The 16,747-nt window shown below is 44.8% G+C and overlaps 1 protein-coding gene across 3 annotated transcripts; it reads left to right on the top strand.

Annotated features, from left to right (window-relative positions):
- Positions 1–14: 14 nt before the first annotated feature.
- ddx4 (DEAD (Asp-Glu-Ala-Asp) box polypeptide 4) lies at positions 15–16,706 on the top strand. 3 transcript variants are annotated; one of them, XM_030362450.1, is made up of 23 exons: positions 15–110; positions 737–788; positions 872–911; positions 1,000–1,056; positions 1,136–1,183; positions 1,267–1,305; positions 1,411–1,431; positions 1,518–1,574; positions 1,678–1,710; positions 1,794–1,850; positions 2,089–2,121; positions 2,204–2,239; positions 2,663–2,698; positions 3,083–3,225; positions 4,724–4,876; positions 6,762–6,916; positions 7,356–7,485; positions 8,352–8,518; positions 11,619–11,764; positions 12,121–12,220; positions 15,110–15,380; positions 15,883–15,990; positions 16,272–16,706. In XM_030362450.1, the coding sequence occupies exons 2-23, from the start codon at positions 765–767 to the stop codon at positions 16,350–16,352; spliced, it is 1,935 nt and encodes a 644-aa protein (XP_030218310.1). In that variant the 5' UTR covers positions 15–110; positions 737–764; the 3' UTR covers positions 16,353–16,706. The 3 variants fall into 3 exon arrangements, with proteins under 3 accessions (XP_030218310.1, XP_030218311.1, XP_030218309.1); XM_030362451.1 differs by having other exon boundaries at positions 1,133–1,183; positions 1,794–1,829; XM_030362449.1 differs by having other exon boundaries at positions 1,133–1,183.
- Positions 16,707–16,747: the final 41 nt, after the last annotated feature.

The raw sequence follows: 16,747 nt of genomic DNA, 5'->3' as shown, positions 1-16,747 counted from the left end.
CAGCCCCCTGATACTATATTGTCGACGATGTGCTTGCCCGCGCTCTCTTGACCAACAGGTGCGCGGAAGACGGACGTGCTTCGCCGAGCTCCAGAACTCCGTTCCTGCATGTAAAGTTACAATACGCTATTTAATAATTTAATTATTATCCTTTAATGACTACTGGATCATGAGCGAAAAGTAATTAAACAAATGACGCGAAGTTGGAAGTTTTAATTGTTAAATTTAAATCCAGCTAACGTTAGCCGCCTCGTGTTCAGGTTCAAGGTGACGATGTCGGCGACTTTTTCGCAAATATGACTTTAAATTCCGGCCGAACACACATTTAAGGGTTATGTCGTCTATTTAACTTACTCTTACACTGTTTAACCTGATCAACGTTACGTGTTCGCCGCGAGCTGAAGTTGGACGTTAGCTAAGGCCGCATGGCACATTAGCGGCCCACGCCGCTAGCTTACGCCGAACCTTTCGCCCATCGCCTACACGTGTTTTAGTAGTCCGGTGTTTCCCCGTCAATTTTATATATATTAAGAAGCTTTATATTTTGGACTTATTGGCGAAAGTGTTTAAGGTTAATTAACTTGGCATAATTAACTTGGAAAAGTCGCAGGGTAAATGGCCCCTACAGGGCGCGTGTCATGCGGCAGTAATGGCGAACTTGGTCCATTAAAATGTTAATGCTTCTGTTTCTGTCCCCTGGACATAACCAACTCTTTATTGGTCAATATCCTTTTAGAAAATACTGAAATACTCCACCGTGGATAATGGGTGACGAGTGGGAAGAAGAGGTAATAATCTGCAATCGAATTTGGTCTCTAAATGAACTGGCAATGGCGCCTTATTTATAAGTGTCAATGTCTCTTGATCACAGGAAACTAAGACCACCACGTCAAGTTTGTCATCAAATGGTGGTAAGTTAATCCCCGTCATTAATTGGTTGTCGATGTTCTGCTTAGTTATCTGTATTTCTTTTAATTGATGCAATATAATTCCCTCTAGTCTCTAACGGGACGTCCTCATGGAATAGTGGAGGAGGTGGTGGAGTAGACAACAATGGTGAGATAATCTCTTGCATTTAAAACTGCAAAAATGTGAATGGAAAGTATAATTATGAGTTCATAATTGCTCCAAGCAGGCAATAAACGAGGATTCTTCGGAGGTGGGGGAGATTCTGGGGGAAGAGGTAAGTAAGTTTTAATTTTGATATCATCTATAGTTTACTTTATTTAAGCTGAAAGGTTTAATACTATTCTTTTTTCTCCAAAGGTCGTGGAGGAAGAGGAGGATTTAAAGGTTTTTCTTCTGGTGATTATAATATTAAATATGTTTTTATGTTTAAATGACGATTATGTGGTGGGGGGGGGGGCTGTGTGAACAAGCTACAAACTTAAAGAGGTCTGTCTCATACAGGTGGAGACGACAACGGAAATGGTGAGTTTAAAACTATTAATCCATGGGCTGGTGTTACGGTGTGACATTGCCTCCCAGTGACTGACTAGGTGGTTCGGTTGTCTTAGATACGGAGGGAAGCTCCGGTGGAGGAAGAGGAGGTTTCAGAGGGAGAGGAGGAAGAGGTGATGATGGGGCTTTTTGCAGATCTTGTTACTTAAACATGAGTTATTTAATGGCTTTGGTGCCATGGAACACATGTTAATAAGTACTTGATTTAACCACCAGGGGGCGGCAGAGGCTTTAGGAGCGATTCTGGAGGTATGTTATATTGATTTAACTATCAGATTTGTGTAGACAGTTCGCCTACACTTGTGTTTCATAATTTTTTTTTTTTTTTGAAGATGATGGAAATCAAGATGGTGGCTCTGGTAGAAGAGGTGGGCAGGGCTCTTTCAGAGGTACAGCCAATGCCCTCACAGAAAACAATCTTCCTGTCTAGTCCTGTCAATAGTATTTTTTTCCCCAAAATGTAACAATGTATGTAAAACTTCCCCCACAAAAAGTCCCCCAAAACTATGATGCTTACATGATGGAATATGATTTTCATATATATATCTTTATTTTTTTTACCCATATTATAGTAAGCATCAATTTAATTATGTTTCTCAATTAATACCAAGTTGTGTCTCTTGTTAGGTGGATTCCAAGAGGAAAGGGGAGGAGGTGGAGGTAAAGTGCCTAGACTACGATTTTGTAACAGACTGAGAACCTGCTGTAGTTCAAATCCCTGTCTAACCCTTTTCATCACTAGGTTATCGTGGAAAAGACGAGGATAACTTCTCTAAAGGTGACTAGCTCATGTCTTGATCGTAATCAACACTTCGATTGCCACAGGTGTTTCTGCATTTACGATAACATTCAGGGCGTTAAACAGACGCCTTTATCCAAAGCGACTTACAATAAGTACATTGTCAAAATATTGCTGTCGGTACAGTCCAGATGTTCATTGAACCAAGAACTAAGAATCACTAGGTTAACCCATTCCCCGTATAGAACTAAGATAGATAGGATAAGACGCTACACCATGCCAAGTATTGTTTTTAAGTGCCGAAAACAAGCATCAATTGCTGCTCCAGCTATAGTTTGTAATCCGTGTTGAGCTAAACAATGCCTGACTTCCTTCGGGGGTACAGCTCTAAGCCCCCCCAGTTCCAGTTCAGACCTTCTGAGTTCAGCGTTTAATCACTAACCCTTCCTACGTCTGTTTCAGTTTCTACCGGTGACGGAGAAACCGAAGGGGATGAAAGTAAGTCTCCAGATATTTGTTGATGCGCTCCATCACTTTGCTGTGAGTCGACTGCATATCATGGTATGGATTTTTTTATGACCGATACCGTTTTTTTTTCTTGGATTTTTCATAAGCCTTAGGCGTTGGCCGATACCGATATTTGGAGCCAATACTGCTTTTGCTCCCTTAATTTGCGTCATAAAAATTACACAATGACAAATGTTACAAATCTCAATTAAAAAAATTTAACAATTATTGAACTGTCTGTAAATCATGCTGGGGAAAATGGTAAAATTAAACCGGGAGAAAAAATCGTCCGATACACCCAAGAAAAGCAAATATCGGCCTGCCGATACGTCGGGTGGATCACTAACCCTTACCCCGTGTTCCTTCCCTCCCGAGGACCGAAGGTGACATACGTCCCCCCGCCGCTGCCCGAGGACGAGGACACCATCTTCGCCCACTACGCGTCGGGAATTAACTTCAACAAGTACGACGACATCCTGGTGGACGTTAGCGGCCTCAACCCCCCCCAGGCCATCTATGTGAGTGTGTGCCCCCCCCCCCACCCTCTATTAATGCTTAAAGGTTGTATCATCGATTCTAGGCCGACGCATAAATCTGATCTTTCCTCGTGATCTGCTGGCTGCCCGACCCTTAAGCAGGCCGTCGCAAACTTGTCTCGGTAGGCAACCTATGCTCCGAGATCGTACACAAAACAAATGGTACTACCAACCACCCAAAACCAAAATAAATAGTATTACAACTGGGGCTGGGCAATAATTTGATTATTAATCGCGATAAAACTCACGTAGATTACGACGATAAGCATTAGACAAAATGCTTGATTAAAAAAAAAAAAAAAAAAAGTTCTGATATGGATTTACCTAACAGCCAATCACACAGCAGAAATAAACTTCTACAAACATTTGAGATTGTTGCCTCCCTGCCAAAGGAGTTTGATGTGAAAGTCACTCACAGATCTATTTATATATATTTATATATCTATATATTTTGTGCGCGGGCCATTGTTAATCCACTTTTTTACTTTTTATGTATTGGTTGTGCCTACTGTTGCTTCGTCAACGAAAATTATGACTAAATATCGTCGTCAACGACCCTTTATCACGTGAGGAAAACGAGACAAGACGCAACGTAAATGCTGGTCATGTGATAATGACTATAATTAAATGCATGATGCAACATTGTTGACGAATAAAAACGAGACTAAATGTGTTTTTCAAAATAATGCTCTGCGAAAATGTCTTCATTTTCGTTGACCAAAACTAGTCGAGAATTTTTTTATTTTTTTTATTTCTGGGGCTGTATCAGGTTACGTTACTTCCTGAATCCCCGCTCGTCGCGGCATTATTTAGATTCACAAGACGCAGCTGTGGTGGTAGCGTTAATGAAAACATAAGGCCCTGTCCACACTAATCCGGGTAAATATAAAAACGTACAACTTGTAACTGAAGATACATTGCACAGAGAAATCATCATTTCCATTTCCCCTGCCATTTTTTTTTTAGATGAGCGCAAGCTTATGGCAGTGTCATGGCAACCGAACGCCATCGTATCTGAAAGCCTCCGTCTACCCTGACCACACGACAACGCGAACCCAGCGTTTTCATATTTTTCCACCTCAGCGATCGTTTTTGAAAAGTATCGCTTTCAGTGTCGGAATTCGCCGTTATAATGTGGACGGAACATGTTTGGTTGGTCAAATAAATACGTTATAAATTCATATCAGAGTGTCTTCCATTTCTGGAATGGATGTATTCTTGAGTCTATAAGGTAACAATAATATAATAATACGATTATCTTGTTTGAATTGTGAAATGGGTTCGGCAAAAATAAAATGTTGGTTTTGTCAATACTACTAGGTAGCCTACTTATACAAGGCCTATATTGACTGAGTTAAATATAATTGCATTACAAAAAAGTGACTGATACAATCTGCTTTGACTAAAACTAGACTAAAATAGTCATGGATATTTCTGACTAAAGCGTCTATTAATATTATCGTTTCTCTCCTCGATCCAGACGTTCAAGGAGGCATGCCTGTGTGAGTCTTTGGAGAGGAACGTGGCCAAGTCGGGCTACGTGAAGCCCACCCCGGTGCAGAAGCACGGCATCCCCATCATCGCCGCTGGCCGCGACATCATGGCCTGCGCCCAAACCGGCTCCGGAAAGACTGTAAGATACCCCGGCAAGACCGGGACCATTTACACTACACACACTACTAGTGTGTAGTAGTGTACACAAATCATCTGCGCCTAGTCTACTGAAAACGTCGGACATATATCGTATTACATTACAAGGGAGATAAAATCTTTAAAGTTTTTTTTGATCTATTTTTAAAATGCGCTAAAAATAAAATGGCTTTAAAATTTGAAAAGCTACTGAAATCATCCAACATGTGTTACTGTACAAGGCAGGCAATTGTTACGTTCTTTTACAAGAACATTACAACTCATTCGTCTTCAATTGGCATGCTTTGAATGTAACATTCGAAAAAAAAATTGCTTTTCATCATGTCTTAAGTTAAAGTTAAGTGAGTATCGAGAAAAACGCTCCACAAATATAAGGCATTAATTAAACTGCAACCTCTTCATCACAGGGTAGCCGCGGGGTCTTAAAAGTCTAAAAAATGTCTTAAATTTCATGTTCCTAAATTAAGGCCTTAAAAAGTCTTGTATTGCGTTACCCAAGTCTTAATTTTTTAAAGATGGTCTTAAATTTCCTACTAGGATATGTTTTCGTAGTCGACCGGACTGTAACACAAGGGGAAAATGGGGGGCGTTTTGCGTATCGGGGTTTTGCGTAGTCAGAGAACGTCTCATTTATTGGAGCATGCGCGAACAATACTTTGGGTTTTCGCGCCGGCAATCTCAACAAACATAATCAGTCGAGAGGAGACGCCACATCATGGGGAAGCAGGGCTCTAAAGTCTCACGCATTCGGCGTGAGACACACGCAATTCGACCCATGCACACGCTCACACGCCACACTTCGTATTTCTCACGCAGAGAACTTACCAGGATAGCGCCCACCAACTTGCGCCACTATTTAACAGTGGAACAGGTAGGAATCAAATGGGTTCCCCTTACGAAGGGTGACCAGACGTCCTCTTTTGCCCGGACATGCCCTCTTTTTGAGACACTTTTAAAAAGAAATGTGTCCGGGCGGAATTTCAAAATCGTCCGGGATTTTATTAAAGCCTCATACATGTTCACATTGAATTTGCGTTGCGTTCCTCTGGGTCGGTCACAAACTACTTAAGCTACGCCCTCCCCACCTCAGTTCTGTTCGCTTTGCATTGCTGGAAGTGAGTAGGGGGAGTGGTTAAGTAGAGCTTTCAGATTGGACGGTTTGACTTAAGAGTTACCGTCATATTTTTTTTTGCCATTATTGTTTTATAGGGACAAACATTAACAAATTTGAAAATAGTTTGTTTGTTTATATTTTATATTGTGTGTTGAAAGTTTGATATTTAAACCAAAAATACAGCTACACTTACACACCATCACTTTGTGTATTGTTTTTTTAATCTTTTATTATAATTTCTGGGTACATGGTCTTAAGAGACATCAGGCCTCTAGGCTTTGAGTTAGGCCCTCAGTTTGGCTCTTTGATTGGTGAGTGCACACTTATCCTTTGGCACATTCATTAATGTATTGACATGAATGTTTCATATGTTCCAAAAAAACATGAATAACATATGCACGACCGCGTTTTACGACCGCTTAATGGGTGCGATGTAGGTCTTAATTTTCATTGAAGTGGTCTTAAAAAAGTCAAAAAAAAAGTCTTGAATTTGGGTTGATCAAACCTGGGGAAACCCTGCATCAGCAAACGTCTATCTGACGAGATGTGTCTCCTCATGGTCTCTCCAAGTCTCACCTGGTAGCCTCACTCTCCTAGTGGTCTCTTCTCTCTCTCCTCGCCAACTCCTGGTCTCCCCTCTCACTCTCACCTGGCCTCCTCTCCCCCAGGCGGCTTTCCTGCTGCCCATCCATCTCCCCACTTAGTCTCTCCTCCCGGACTCCCCTCACGGTCTCCCCTGCTCTCCTCTCCCCAGGCGGCCTTCCTGCTGCCCATCCTCCAGAAGCTGATGGCGGACGGTGTGGCGGCCAGCTCCTTCAGTGAGCAACAGGAGCCCGAGGCCATCATCGTGGCCCCCACCCGCGAGCTCATCAACCAGATCTTCCTGGAGGCCCGCAAGTTTGCTCATGGGTCTGTGGCAAGATTAGTGTTTGTTGCATGTTTGTCCTCTGGTGAAGGGATTGTTTATCAGAATGCATCATGGGAGTTGGTGTCCATAATGACAGAACTCAACGATTTAATTACAAAACCATGACTAAAAAACTGTTACTAATGCAATACCTAACATTACTTGCGTTTTATTCTTTCTGTTTTTCCTTGGGTGTAGGGTTTGTTCAGAATGCAGCATGGAAGTTTGTGACAAAATGACATAAAAGGCAGATGCTTTTCTCCAAAGCGACTTACAATAAGTGCAAGTGCCGCCCTGGCAATCTAGATGTGTATAAATCTGGTGCTTAATGTGTTGAAGGCATATTCATGTAGCTGAACGTCAGAGCTTGATGAGTGACTGATTAAAGAAGCGTTGGTAGATGTGGTTTTCAGATGTTCTTGTCTGCCCTCCTCCCTGTAGGACCTGCGTGCGTCCAGTGGTGTTGTACGGAGGGATCAGCACGGGGCATCAGATCAGAGACCTTTTGAGGGGCTGCAACGTGCTCTGTGGCACCCCAGGGAGGCTGATGGACATGATCGGGAGAGGGAAGGTGAGTCGCCATCTTGTTCACACAGAGGTGTGTTCGGACTTGCTCGAAATCCGTCCAGCGGTGTTGATGGTGTGACCATGGCCACAGTGTTGTTGGTAAGAGGATTGTCAAGGGATCAGCGAGGAGTGGAACTTGGGGAGAATCTTTCCGTCCATTTCTCGGTCTATGTCAATCTTTCTGTCTGTCCCCGTCTTCCTCCCTCCCCATGCTTCTCACCCTTTTAAGAATTGCATTTCATTCGAATGTAGTCTTTTGACGAGATCCAGTCATCCAATCAACCGTTGGAGGAAGAGATTCCCTGATTACTCAGAACTGAGCCGGACGTGGTCTGAACTTAACTGGTCTCGAACAGCGGAGGCGGCGGAGTCTAGAGCAGATCTTATCAGATGCTGTTTCACTTACTTAGCGCTGATGAACAGCTTAGGCCTTTCTAACAAATTACTCTTGAGATAAGCCCTAAATCTTGCCTGCTGGCTTGACGACGGATTGGTGTTGAGATTATAACGATGCTACTACTCTAATCTTTGCTGCTTTTGAATCAGATGCTTACTGCTTTAGTACTACTGTCTTTCTCGTGTGAATCTCCTCCAGTAGCAACATCTTAAGGACAAATAAATGTACCCTATGAGATTGTGAAAATTGACCCAAAGACTAGTAACTGAAAAACTTAGTTTGGACCATGAATAAAGACCGAAAAGCCAGGACTCAGAACTTTTCATTGATTAAGTATTCATTGTTAGAGATGTATCGTTATAGGATTCTTACAATTTATTGATCATCACTATCTTGATATCATCAGTATCGAGGCCATGTATCTTGAGGTACCCTGTGATGCCCTCCCCTGACTCATTGGTTGTCGTCCCCAGGTGGGTCTGACCAAGCTGCGCTACCTGGTGATGGACGAGGCCGACCGCATGCTGGACATGGGCTTCGAGCCAGAGATGCGTCGCCTGGTGGGCTCTCCGGGTATGCCCTCGAAAGAGGAGCGCCAGACCCTGATGTTCAGCGCCACCTACCCAGAGGACATCCAGAGGTACGGGGAGCCGGGATGGGCGTGTGTGTGTGTGTGTGTGTGTGTGTCATGCAAACTAGACAAGGGTGTCTTAAATTCATTTTTCTAAATTTAAGGCCTTAAAAAGTCTTAAATTCGTCAAAAATGTCATATGCTGGTCTTAAATTTATTACTCGGAGGTCTTAAATTTGTCGGGGCAGGGCTATTTCATTTTTTATTTTTCTCGCGGGACTTTTCGGGAAGGAGATGTAGAGAGGCTACTTTCTTGCTAGCTGCATATATAAACGGATGTCTGCGCGCTTGCTAGCTAGTCTGCAACAATGGGTTGCAAAAAAGTTTGTCAGTTGGCTGGAAGACGTCCGTTTCCGAGGTTGGCTAGCGTCCGTTGCCAACCCAGAACAGGCCAGATGCATTCCGTGCAAAAGTAGCCTACATTAAAGCTCGGCACCATGGGGATTAAGGCTGTCGTCAGCCATATGCAGAGCCAAAAACATAAAACCTCTGCCAGAAGCCACACACAGACCCCAGCCATTTCTACATTTTGCATCTCTGCCCCGGCGCCATCGCCGCAGACGGTCCGCGCTGCTAGCACTGACCTGAGGGTAGCATTTGGTGCGACACCAACACTGAAAGCGGAGGTGTTGTGGATTCTAAACACAGTGGTCAAGCACCAGTCCTACAACTCGAATGAGGGGATAGGAGTTCTCTTCGGTTTGATGTACCCTGACTCTCAAATCGCGAGCACCTTTACAGCTGGAAGGGACAAAACGGCGTATATAACTCGCTTCGGAATAGCTCCTTTCGTCCGAAATGAGCTAATCTGCAGCGTTAACAAGGCTAATTTGGTTTTGACGTTGGAGACGTTGAACCACGCCACTAAAAGCAAGCAACTTGACGTGCACGTCCGATATTGGGTCGGAGATCAAGTGCATTCCCGGTACTTGGGCTCGCAATTCATGGGGCCCCACATATATGGGGATAAAAGGGATGATGATGCATAATATTTTTTAGACAATATGCAGAATCTTTTCACGGACGAATTAACACGGTCGGCTATTTTTGCCAGCACGCCACCCTAGCCATATTATGGGCAACCATGTTCCCCTTGGCTGTGATTTGAAATTTGAATTCCTCGTAGGAGTTCATAATAATACATTGCTCGCCTTGGATGAAATACACCGCTCTTGCGCGATTTATTTTGCATAAGGGTGAGTCAAATGACGCGAGAAACGCCCCTTCTATGTGAACGCGCATTGAACCTAAAGCGGAAAACCTGGTTAAACGAATTTAATCTAAAGTGAGCGTTGTGGTACCATTTAACTGATTGCGAGTTGCGGCTCTGTCGAGCCAGGTTTTCCCAAGAAAGCCTGGGTATGTTCAACGAGGTTCGTGGTATTATCAGTGGCGTAAATATCGACTGCCCGGGGGCCCAGACGCTGTCGTCGTCGTCGTCCCCCCCCCCCCCTCTCAACAACTCACAACTTGGGTGCAACATAAATACCCAAACTAAAAATTTAGGCGCACCAGTGCACCCAAGGAAAAAGTTAGTCTGGAGCCCTGGAGTATCACTTTATGTTCAATAAACAGACAGAAAGTAAACTTGAATGAGTCTCATTGAGTGACACACATGCTATGCTTGGGTTGTAATACAGCGGGATCCCCCCCCACCATCGCGGGTTTAAGGTCTTAAATTTCATTCAAGGTGGTATTAAAAAGGTCTTAAAAAGTCTTAAATTTGACTTGCTGAAACCTGCAGATACCCTGTAGTCACCTTTCGGCAAAATTCGCAGTTTTGACCACTTGTGTGATTCGTGGAGCAATCATTTTTCGGGGGGGGGGGGTCTGATGGCCAGCCATGGAGTCCTTGTCGCGCCTGCTAATACATTCTCAATGGAGAGGCGAGCGGGCAGAGAGAAGGCGCAGCATTATGTCAGGTGTCACGACAAGCGGAACTCTCGGGGAACTGTATCTTCCATGCTCGTCGAACGTATGCGCACGCTCGTGAAGCCGCGCGGCCAGCTGGAAAGTCGCCTACAATCTGAAACGGCCAAGCGTGTGGTTCGGTACGCCTCAGTCCGGTAGGGAGGCTGCGGTATAGCCCAGCTCAGTTCCGACGTCTCGTTTCCACCGCCAACGGTACCCTTATAGTGGGCCGGATGTCAATCGCCGCGGCAGCTACGTAAACATCCCGAAGGTGAACGGCGATAACTGATTCCAAAAACATATAACGAACATGTAACAAAAATGGTCACGTAAATCAAATATACAAACGAACAGAGCTTCGTCTCCCCGCAACCTTATATTGAAAACGTTCTCATCGATTCATCCAATGAGTGCAATCCCGTTGCCATGACACATGGGTGAACAAATGAGGCACCACCACACAAGTTAACTAACGATCGCTGTAGGCTTCAGTATCATGCAAGCACTTGATTTTATTTTTATTTTGTTCTGCGTCACAATTGCGTGCTTTAATAAAGTATTGTCTTCTTTAATAGGTCAATGCTCCACCTCGTTTGCCCAAGTTAACGTCCATTATCCATAATAACCTCGCGGCTACTGTTTGTTTGTTTTTATCCTAATGTCACGCCCACTTTTGGCGGTGGAAACGCGAACCGTGCCTCAACTTTAAGAACCGAGCCCTCTGGTGGAAACGCGCCAAAAGAGAATTTCTCAGTGGCTCTGAGTCTCCAGTTTTGTTGATGAATAGTTTTGATGTAGCCGAAGCAAGACTGAAGCATGCTGCAAAACAGCAAAAGCGGGCCATTGAGACACTGGTCCAGGCCAAGAAGAAAAATAAATATGGCATGCTCCTATTGCCCTGTTCTCCCACCTCTTTTTATTCTTAATATTCTTCTTGGAGAGTATTAACTTTGGAATAAGTCATGTACCTATTGGGGCTGCCCTTGCACATAATAACTAAATGCTTGTGACTAACCCTTATAAAGTAAGAAAAAATGTAAAAGAAAACTCCCCGGAGTATGACCCTGGAACCCCCTAGTGGGTCTGTGTTTTTCTCAGCTCGCGCATCACTTTCACCTTTTTCACTCTGAGCCAGTTTGCATGCCTGGTGTGTGTTGGACGTGTCGGTGAAGCTGATAGACTTGTGTCTCTTGAGTAGGATGGCAGGAGACTTCCTGAAGAAGGACTACCTCTTCCTGGCTGTGGGTGTGGTGGGCGGGGCCTGCTCTGACGTGGAGCAGAAGCTGGTCCAGGTCACCAAGTTCTCAAAGAGGGATCAGCTCCTGGACATCCTGAAGAACACCGGTAAAGCCTACTGGTCCCAGAATGGGCCAACCTATTTTGACTGAGTTTAAAGGGGTGATTTATTGACTTATAGTGGGTGTGTCCACCTAGACGTACGACGGACAGATGAGCAACGTTTGCTTCGGTACGCTGTTAGACTGATCTATCCATTGTACATCCAGGTGGACACTCCCACTTGTGATGTCCCCAAAACATAGGAAGAGGCCGATTTTCAAACTGCCTTTGACGGTGACGCCTGTAGGAAAAATATAAACAACTAATTTCAGGTCACTTCTTTGGTCAATGATCCTTAATTTAAGATGAGTGGTACGACTTATTGATCTCAAGATGTCGTTGCTGGTGGTTTTGATTTGCAGGAACCGAGCGGACGATGGTGTTTGTTGAAACCAAGAGACAAGCCGACTTCATCGCCGCCTTCCTCTGCCAGGAAAACGTCGCCACCACAAGCATCCACGGGTTAGTGTCATTACCAAGCTATTGGGTCTTAGCTGGGAAAGGTTTGACTGCAATAAGGAATGGGGGACGAGCCCCAGGCAGGCTTGCATGTGTATATAGGGACTCTGTCATTGGGGTTTTAAAAGCTGATCAGTTACGGTTTCTTTAATGTGCGGCCATCTAATCCAATGCTCAATCCCTTTCTTAAACAGTTACATTGAAATATAGGCTAGAATCCCCCGCTTCTTAACAAACTCGGGCTGCCCGGTCTTTAAGCCTGATCAGACTGCAGACCCGAAATAGACTAGTAGTACTTTAAGGAAGATATTGAATATCATTGAAGTGGTATCATTTCGGCTGGGATTTTCATGCAATAGTGTAGCCTACCTTTTGATTGAGTAAGAATTTTAACTAGAACTGCAAGCAGTTATGCAGGGGTCCAAGAAGTGTGCATTTCGCCGGCACAACGCGACAAGAAATGTGCGTTTCGCCGGCACAACGCGAAGCATGTGTTGAAAGCGCTACCCTGAACCTGTGGATACAAAGGATTTGACTGTGGTAGGAGTAGCGAGAAGTCAGTGTAGCGTTTCCGCGGCGAAATTTTGCAGACGATATACAATTTCTTCGTTTATTGCGCCCCCTAATGGCGAATTTTTCCGAATTTTTTATCGAACGACGTTAAGGTTAACACCAACATGTGTGTACAATTTGGGCTTGATCCGATGTCTAATTTTGGATTTCTTTGGATTTTTGATATTCCACGTCTAATTTAGCTAATAAACCAATATTCAAAACGCTACCGTTTCGTCGTCAAAGGTCGCATCAAAAAAGTGTTTCGTGCATTCTTTGCGTGTGCGTCTGAAGATGTCGTGTGCAAAGTTTGGTGTCGATTGGTCAAGAAATGTGGGAGGAGTAGCGAAAAAACAGTTTTGCGGTTTTCGCGATTTAGCGAAAAATATTCCTAGACGCAAATGGGCGTGGCCTAGGCCAAAAGATGCAGCAGACTCCAGTGCATCTGTGTGTACAAGTTTTTGGACTCTGGGAGGTTCGGTGTGGGAGTTATAGCCGCAAACGCGTATTCCTTGGTATAGCGCCACCTAGTGGCCGGCGTGTCTGGATTTTGTTATCTGAGTAGCGGTGCCGATTCTGGATCTAGTCATGCAATTGGCGCGTGTGCACCATTTACGGTTTGGGCTGTGGTTCCACTTTCACCGCGGGAAGTATAACTAGAACTGCAAGCAGTTATGCAGGGGTCCAAGAAGTGTGCATTTCGCCGGCACAACGCGACAAGAAATGTGCGTTTCGCCGGCACAACGCGAAGCATGTGTTCAAAACGCTACCCTGAACCTGTGGATACAAAGGATTTGACTGTGGTAGGAGTAGCGAGAAGTCAGTGTAGCGTTTTCGCGGCGAAATTTTGTAGAAGATATACAATTTCCTCGTTTATTGCGCCCCCTAATGTCGAAATTTTCCGAATTTTTTATCGAACGACATTAAGGTTAACACCAACATGCGTGTAAAACTTGGACTCGATCCGATGTCTAATTTTGGATTTCTTTGGATTTTTGATATTCCACGTCTAATTTAGCTAATAAACCAATATTCAAAACGATACCGTTTCGACGTCAAAGGTCGCATCAAAAAAGTGTTTCGTGCATTCTTTGCGTGTGCGTCTGAAGATGTCGTGTGCAAAGTTTGGTGTCGATTGGTCAAGAAATGTGGGAGGAGTAGGGAAAAAACTGTTTTGCGGTTTTCGCGATTTTGCGAAAAAAAATTATAGACGCAAATGGGCGTGGCCTATGCCAAAAGATGCAGCAGACTCCAGTGAATATGTGGGTACAAGTTTTTGACTGTGGGAGGTTCGGTGTGGGAGTTATAGCCCCAAACGCGTATTCTTTGGTATAGCGCCACCTAGGGGCCGGCGTGTCTGGATTTTGTTATCTGAGTAGCGGTGCCGATTCTGGATCAAGTCATGCAATTGGCGCGTGTGCACCATTTACGGTTTGGGCTGTAGTATCACTTTCAAGGGGGGAAGAATAATAATCCTTACAAAAACAATAGGGATCCAACCTGTTGGCTTGGACCCCTAACTAGAACTGCAAGCAGTTATGCAGGGCGACAGAAGACTGCCTCATATCAGGAGTTCGTCAAATGTCTTGGTACGCTTTTCTACTCTACTGCTCGTATCTCCTCTGTTGTAAAGCCTTCAATACTCACTTTCTTGTGGAGAAAACCCCCGCACTAAGATTCACTTACTGGGAAACTACGTTATATCCAAATTAGCTGAATGCCAAGCCGTTTATAGCCCTGAAAAAAGACTGGTTCTCTAATGGCGCTCAGTCCTCCGTTCCTCCGGGAGTAATTTAATGTTCTCTAATTGAGGTTCATCCTACATTCTCCTGTGCTGTGTTCCGATATCCATACTTCCATGAGGTCACTTAAACGTGGTACACTATCCGCACTAACTTAGTGCGCAGATTTTCAAATGTCACTGTTGTTCCAAATTGAATACTCTGTGGTGTACTAACCGGAAATAAAGTTTGTGATTGCCGCCGCGGCTTGTCCCCCGCAATAAACATCCCGCTTTATCTATAAAACTACAAAATGACTCCATTAATGCAAACTGGAAATGCGCCGACTTTGGCTCAGCCTGGCTCCGCCTCTTCCACTACATAACTAAGGCGGCTGCCGTTTTGTAGGAAAATTGTACATTGATCCACACTTTGCAGTTTGACCGTTTTGAGTACACCATTCGGGTCCTTTCAGTACACTTAATTTTTGCCCCGATCTTAATTGGAACGTCCTACGTACTTAAAAACTAAGTGCAGTGAGTACATATAGTATGGATATTGGAACACACCACTGGTCTCTAATCGCGGTCAGTCATCCGTTCTGTTCCTTCCTTCACAGGGACCGGGAGCAGCGCGAGCGTGAGCAGGCCCTGGGTGACTTTCGCTCGGGGAAGTGTCCCGTCCTGGTGGCCACCTCCGTCGCCGCCCGAGGCCTGGACATCAAGGACGTTCAGCACGTGGTGAACTTCGACCTCCCGAACAACATAGACGACTACGTCCACCGCATCGGCCGCACTGGCCGCTGCGGGAACACGGGCCAGGCCGTCTCCTTCTACGACCCGGAGCAGGACAACCAGCTGGCCCGCTCGCTTGTCAAGATTCTCTGTAGTGTGAGTGAAACGTTAGGGCAACGGGGTTACTTAAAGGGCTGTTACGCCACCAACTGATCATCCATTTGGGGACGATTTAAACGCCTTCTTCCTGAGTAGTAGTACTTCAGGAGGTAGAGCGGGTTGACTTGTAACCGGTAGGTTGCTAGTTCAATCCCCCCGACTTCTCCTAGTTGAGTGTCGAGGTGTCCCTGAGCGAGACGCCTCACCATGACTGCTCCGGACGAGCTGGCTGTCGTCTTGAGGGATCGACTCCACCGTCGATGTGTCAATGTGTGTATGATTGGGTGAAATTTAGGCCATATTGTAAAGCCCTTTGAGTGGCCACTGGTTGGAAGAGCACTCTTATTAATGCAGTCCATTTATACCATGAACTCTTTGCGACCCTAAGCTCTTGCAACGTCTTTCTGTATTACCTGGGAGATTCCCGCCCCTCCCAAGTGTACAGAGGAGACGTTCCCCTCTGCTAGAAGGGAGCGACCCTGTGTTTTACTGTGTTCAGGCCCAGCAGGAGGTGCCGTCCTGGCTGGAGCAGTCGGCGCTGGGGGCCCACGGTACGAGCGGCTTCAACCCTGTGGGACGCGTGTTTGCCTCCACGGACTCCAGAAAGGTAATTCGTTCATCGAGTGCTAATTGTTTCTCTGCATAGTCTCACCCCTACATCGCCCCTTCATTACAATCACACTCCTCTTACACACTTAATGTATTTTTGTTTGTACATCCTGGCACTTAATGTACACACTTATTGTATGCTGTACGTCCTTGTTTCTATGGAAATCCTTACTGTACCGACAGATATGTTATTGTTGTTTCTCTTTCTTCTGACTAATGTACTTATTGGAAATCTCTTTGTATTAAAGCATCTGCTAAACGCCCTGAATGTTCCCACAGACCGGAGGCTTCCAGTCTGGCGGCTCAGACCAGTCCAGTGCGGCTCCCAGTGCCGCGGCCGATGAAGAAGAATGGGAGTAGAGGACTCCCTGTAACGGCCCCATGTTGAGTTTGTTTGTGTGCAGTGGAAATTTATTGGTCCGTGAAGTGACGAGTTATTAATTTAATTATTAGTTAAGTCTTTTTTATTTTAAATGTTGAACTGCATGCATTTTCTTCTCCGTCAGTTTTACTTCGGAGTGTTTCTGTTCTTTCTATTTTGTGAACTGTGTGATCTTGACGCGATTTCGTATTAAAAACACGAAAGTCAAAAAATGAACATCCCCATAAGAAAATAAATGTTCCGGACGACTGCCCTTGACCTGACTCGTCTAAATGATGTACGCTCCTGTTAAAGTTGGGTAAAAAACATTAAAATCTAAATGATTTAACTGATGTCTGGTGTTTTGGTTATGTTGTCATTTAGTAACTTGACT

This window comes from Gadus morhua, chromosome 7 (assembly GCF_902167405.1).
Source record: "Gadus morhua chromosome 7, gadMor3.0, whole genome shotgun sequence".
Classification (NCBI taxonomy): Eukaryota; Metazoa; Chordata; class Actinopteri; order Gadiformes; family Gadidae; genus Gadus; species Gadus morhua.
The sequence above is the reverse complement of the archived record's forward strand: the minus strand, read 5'-3'. Positions and strand labels throughout refer to the sequence as shown.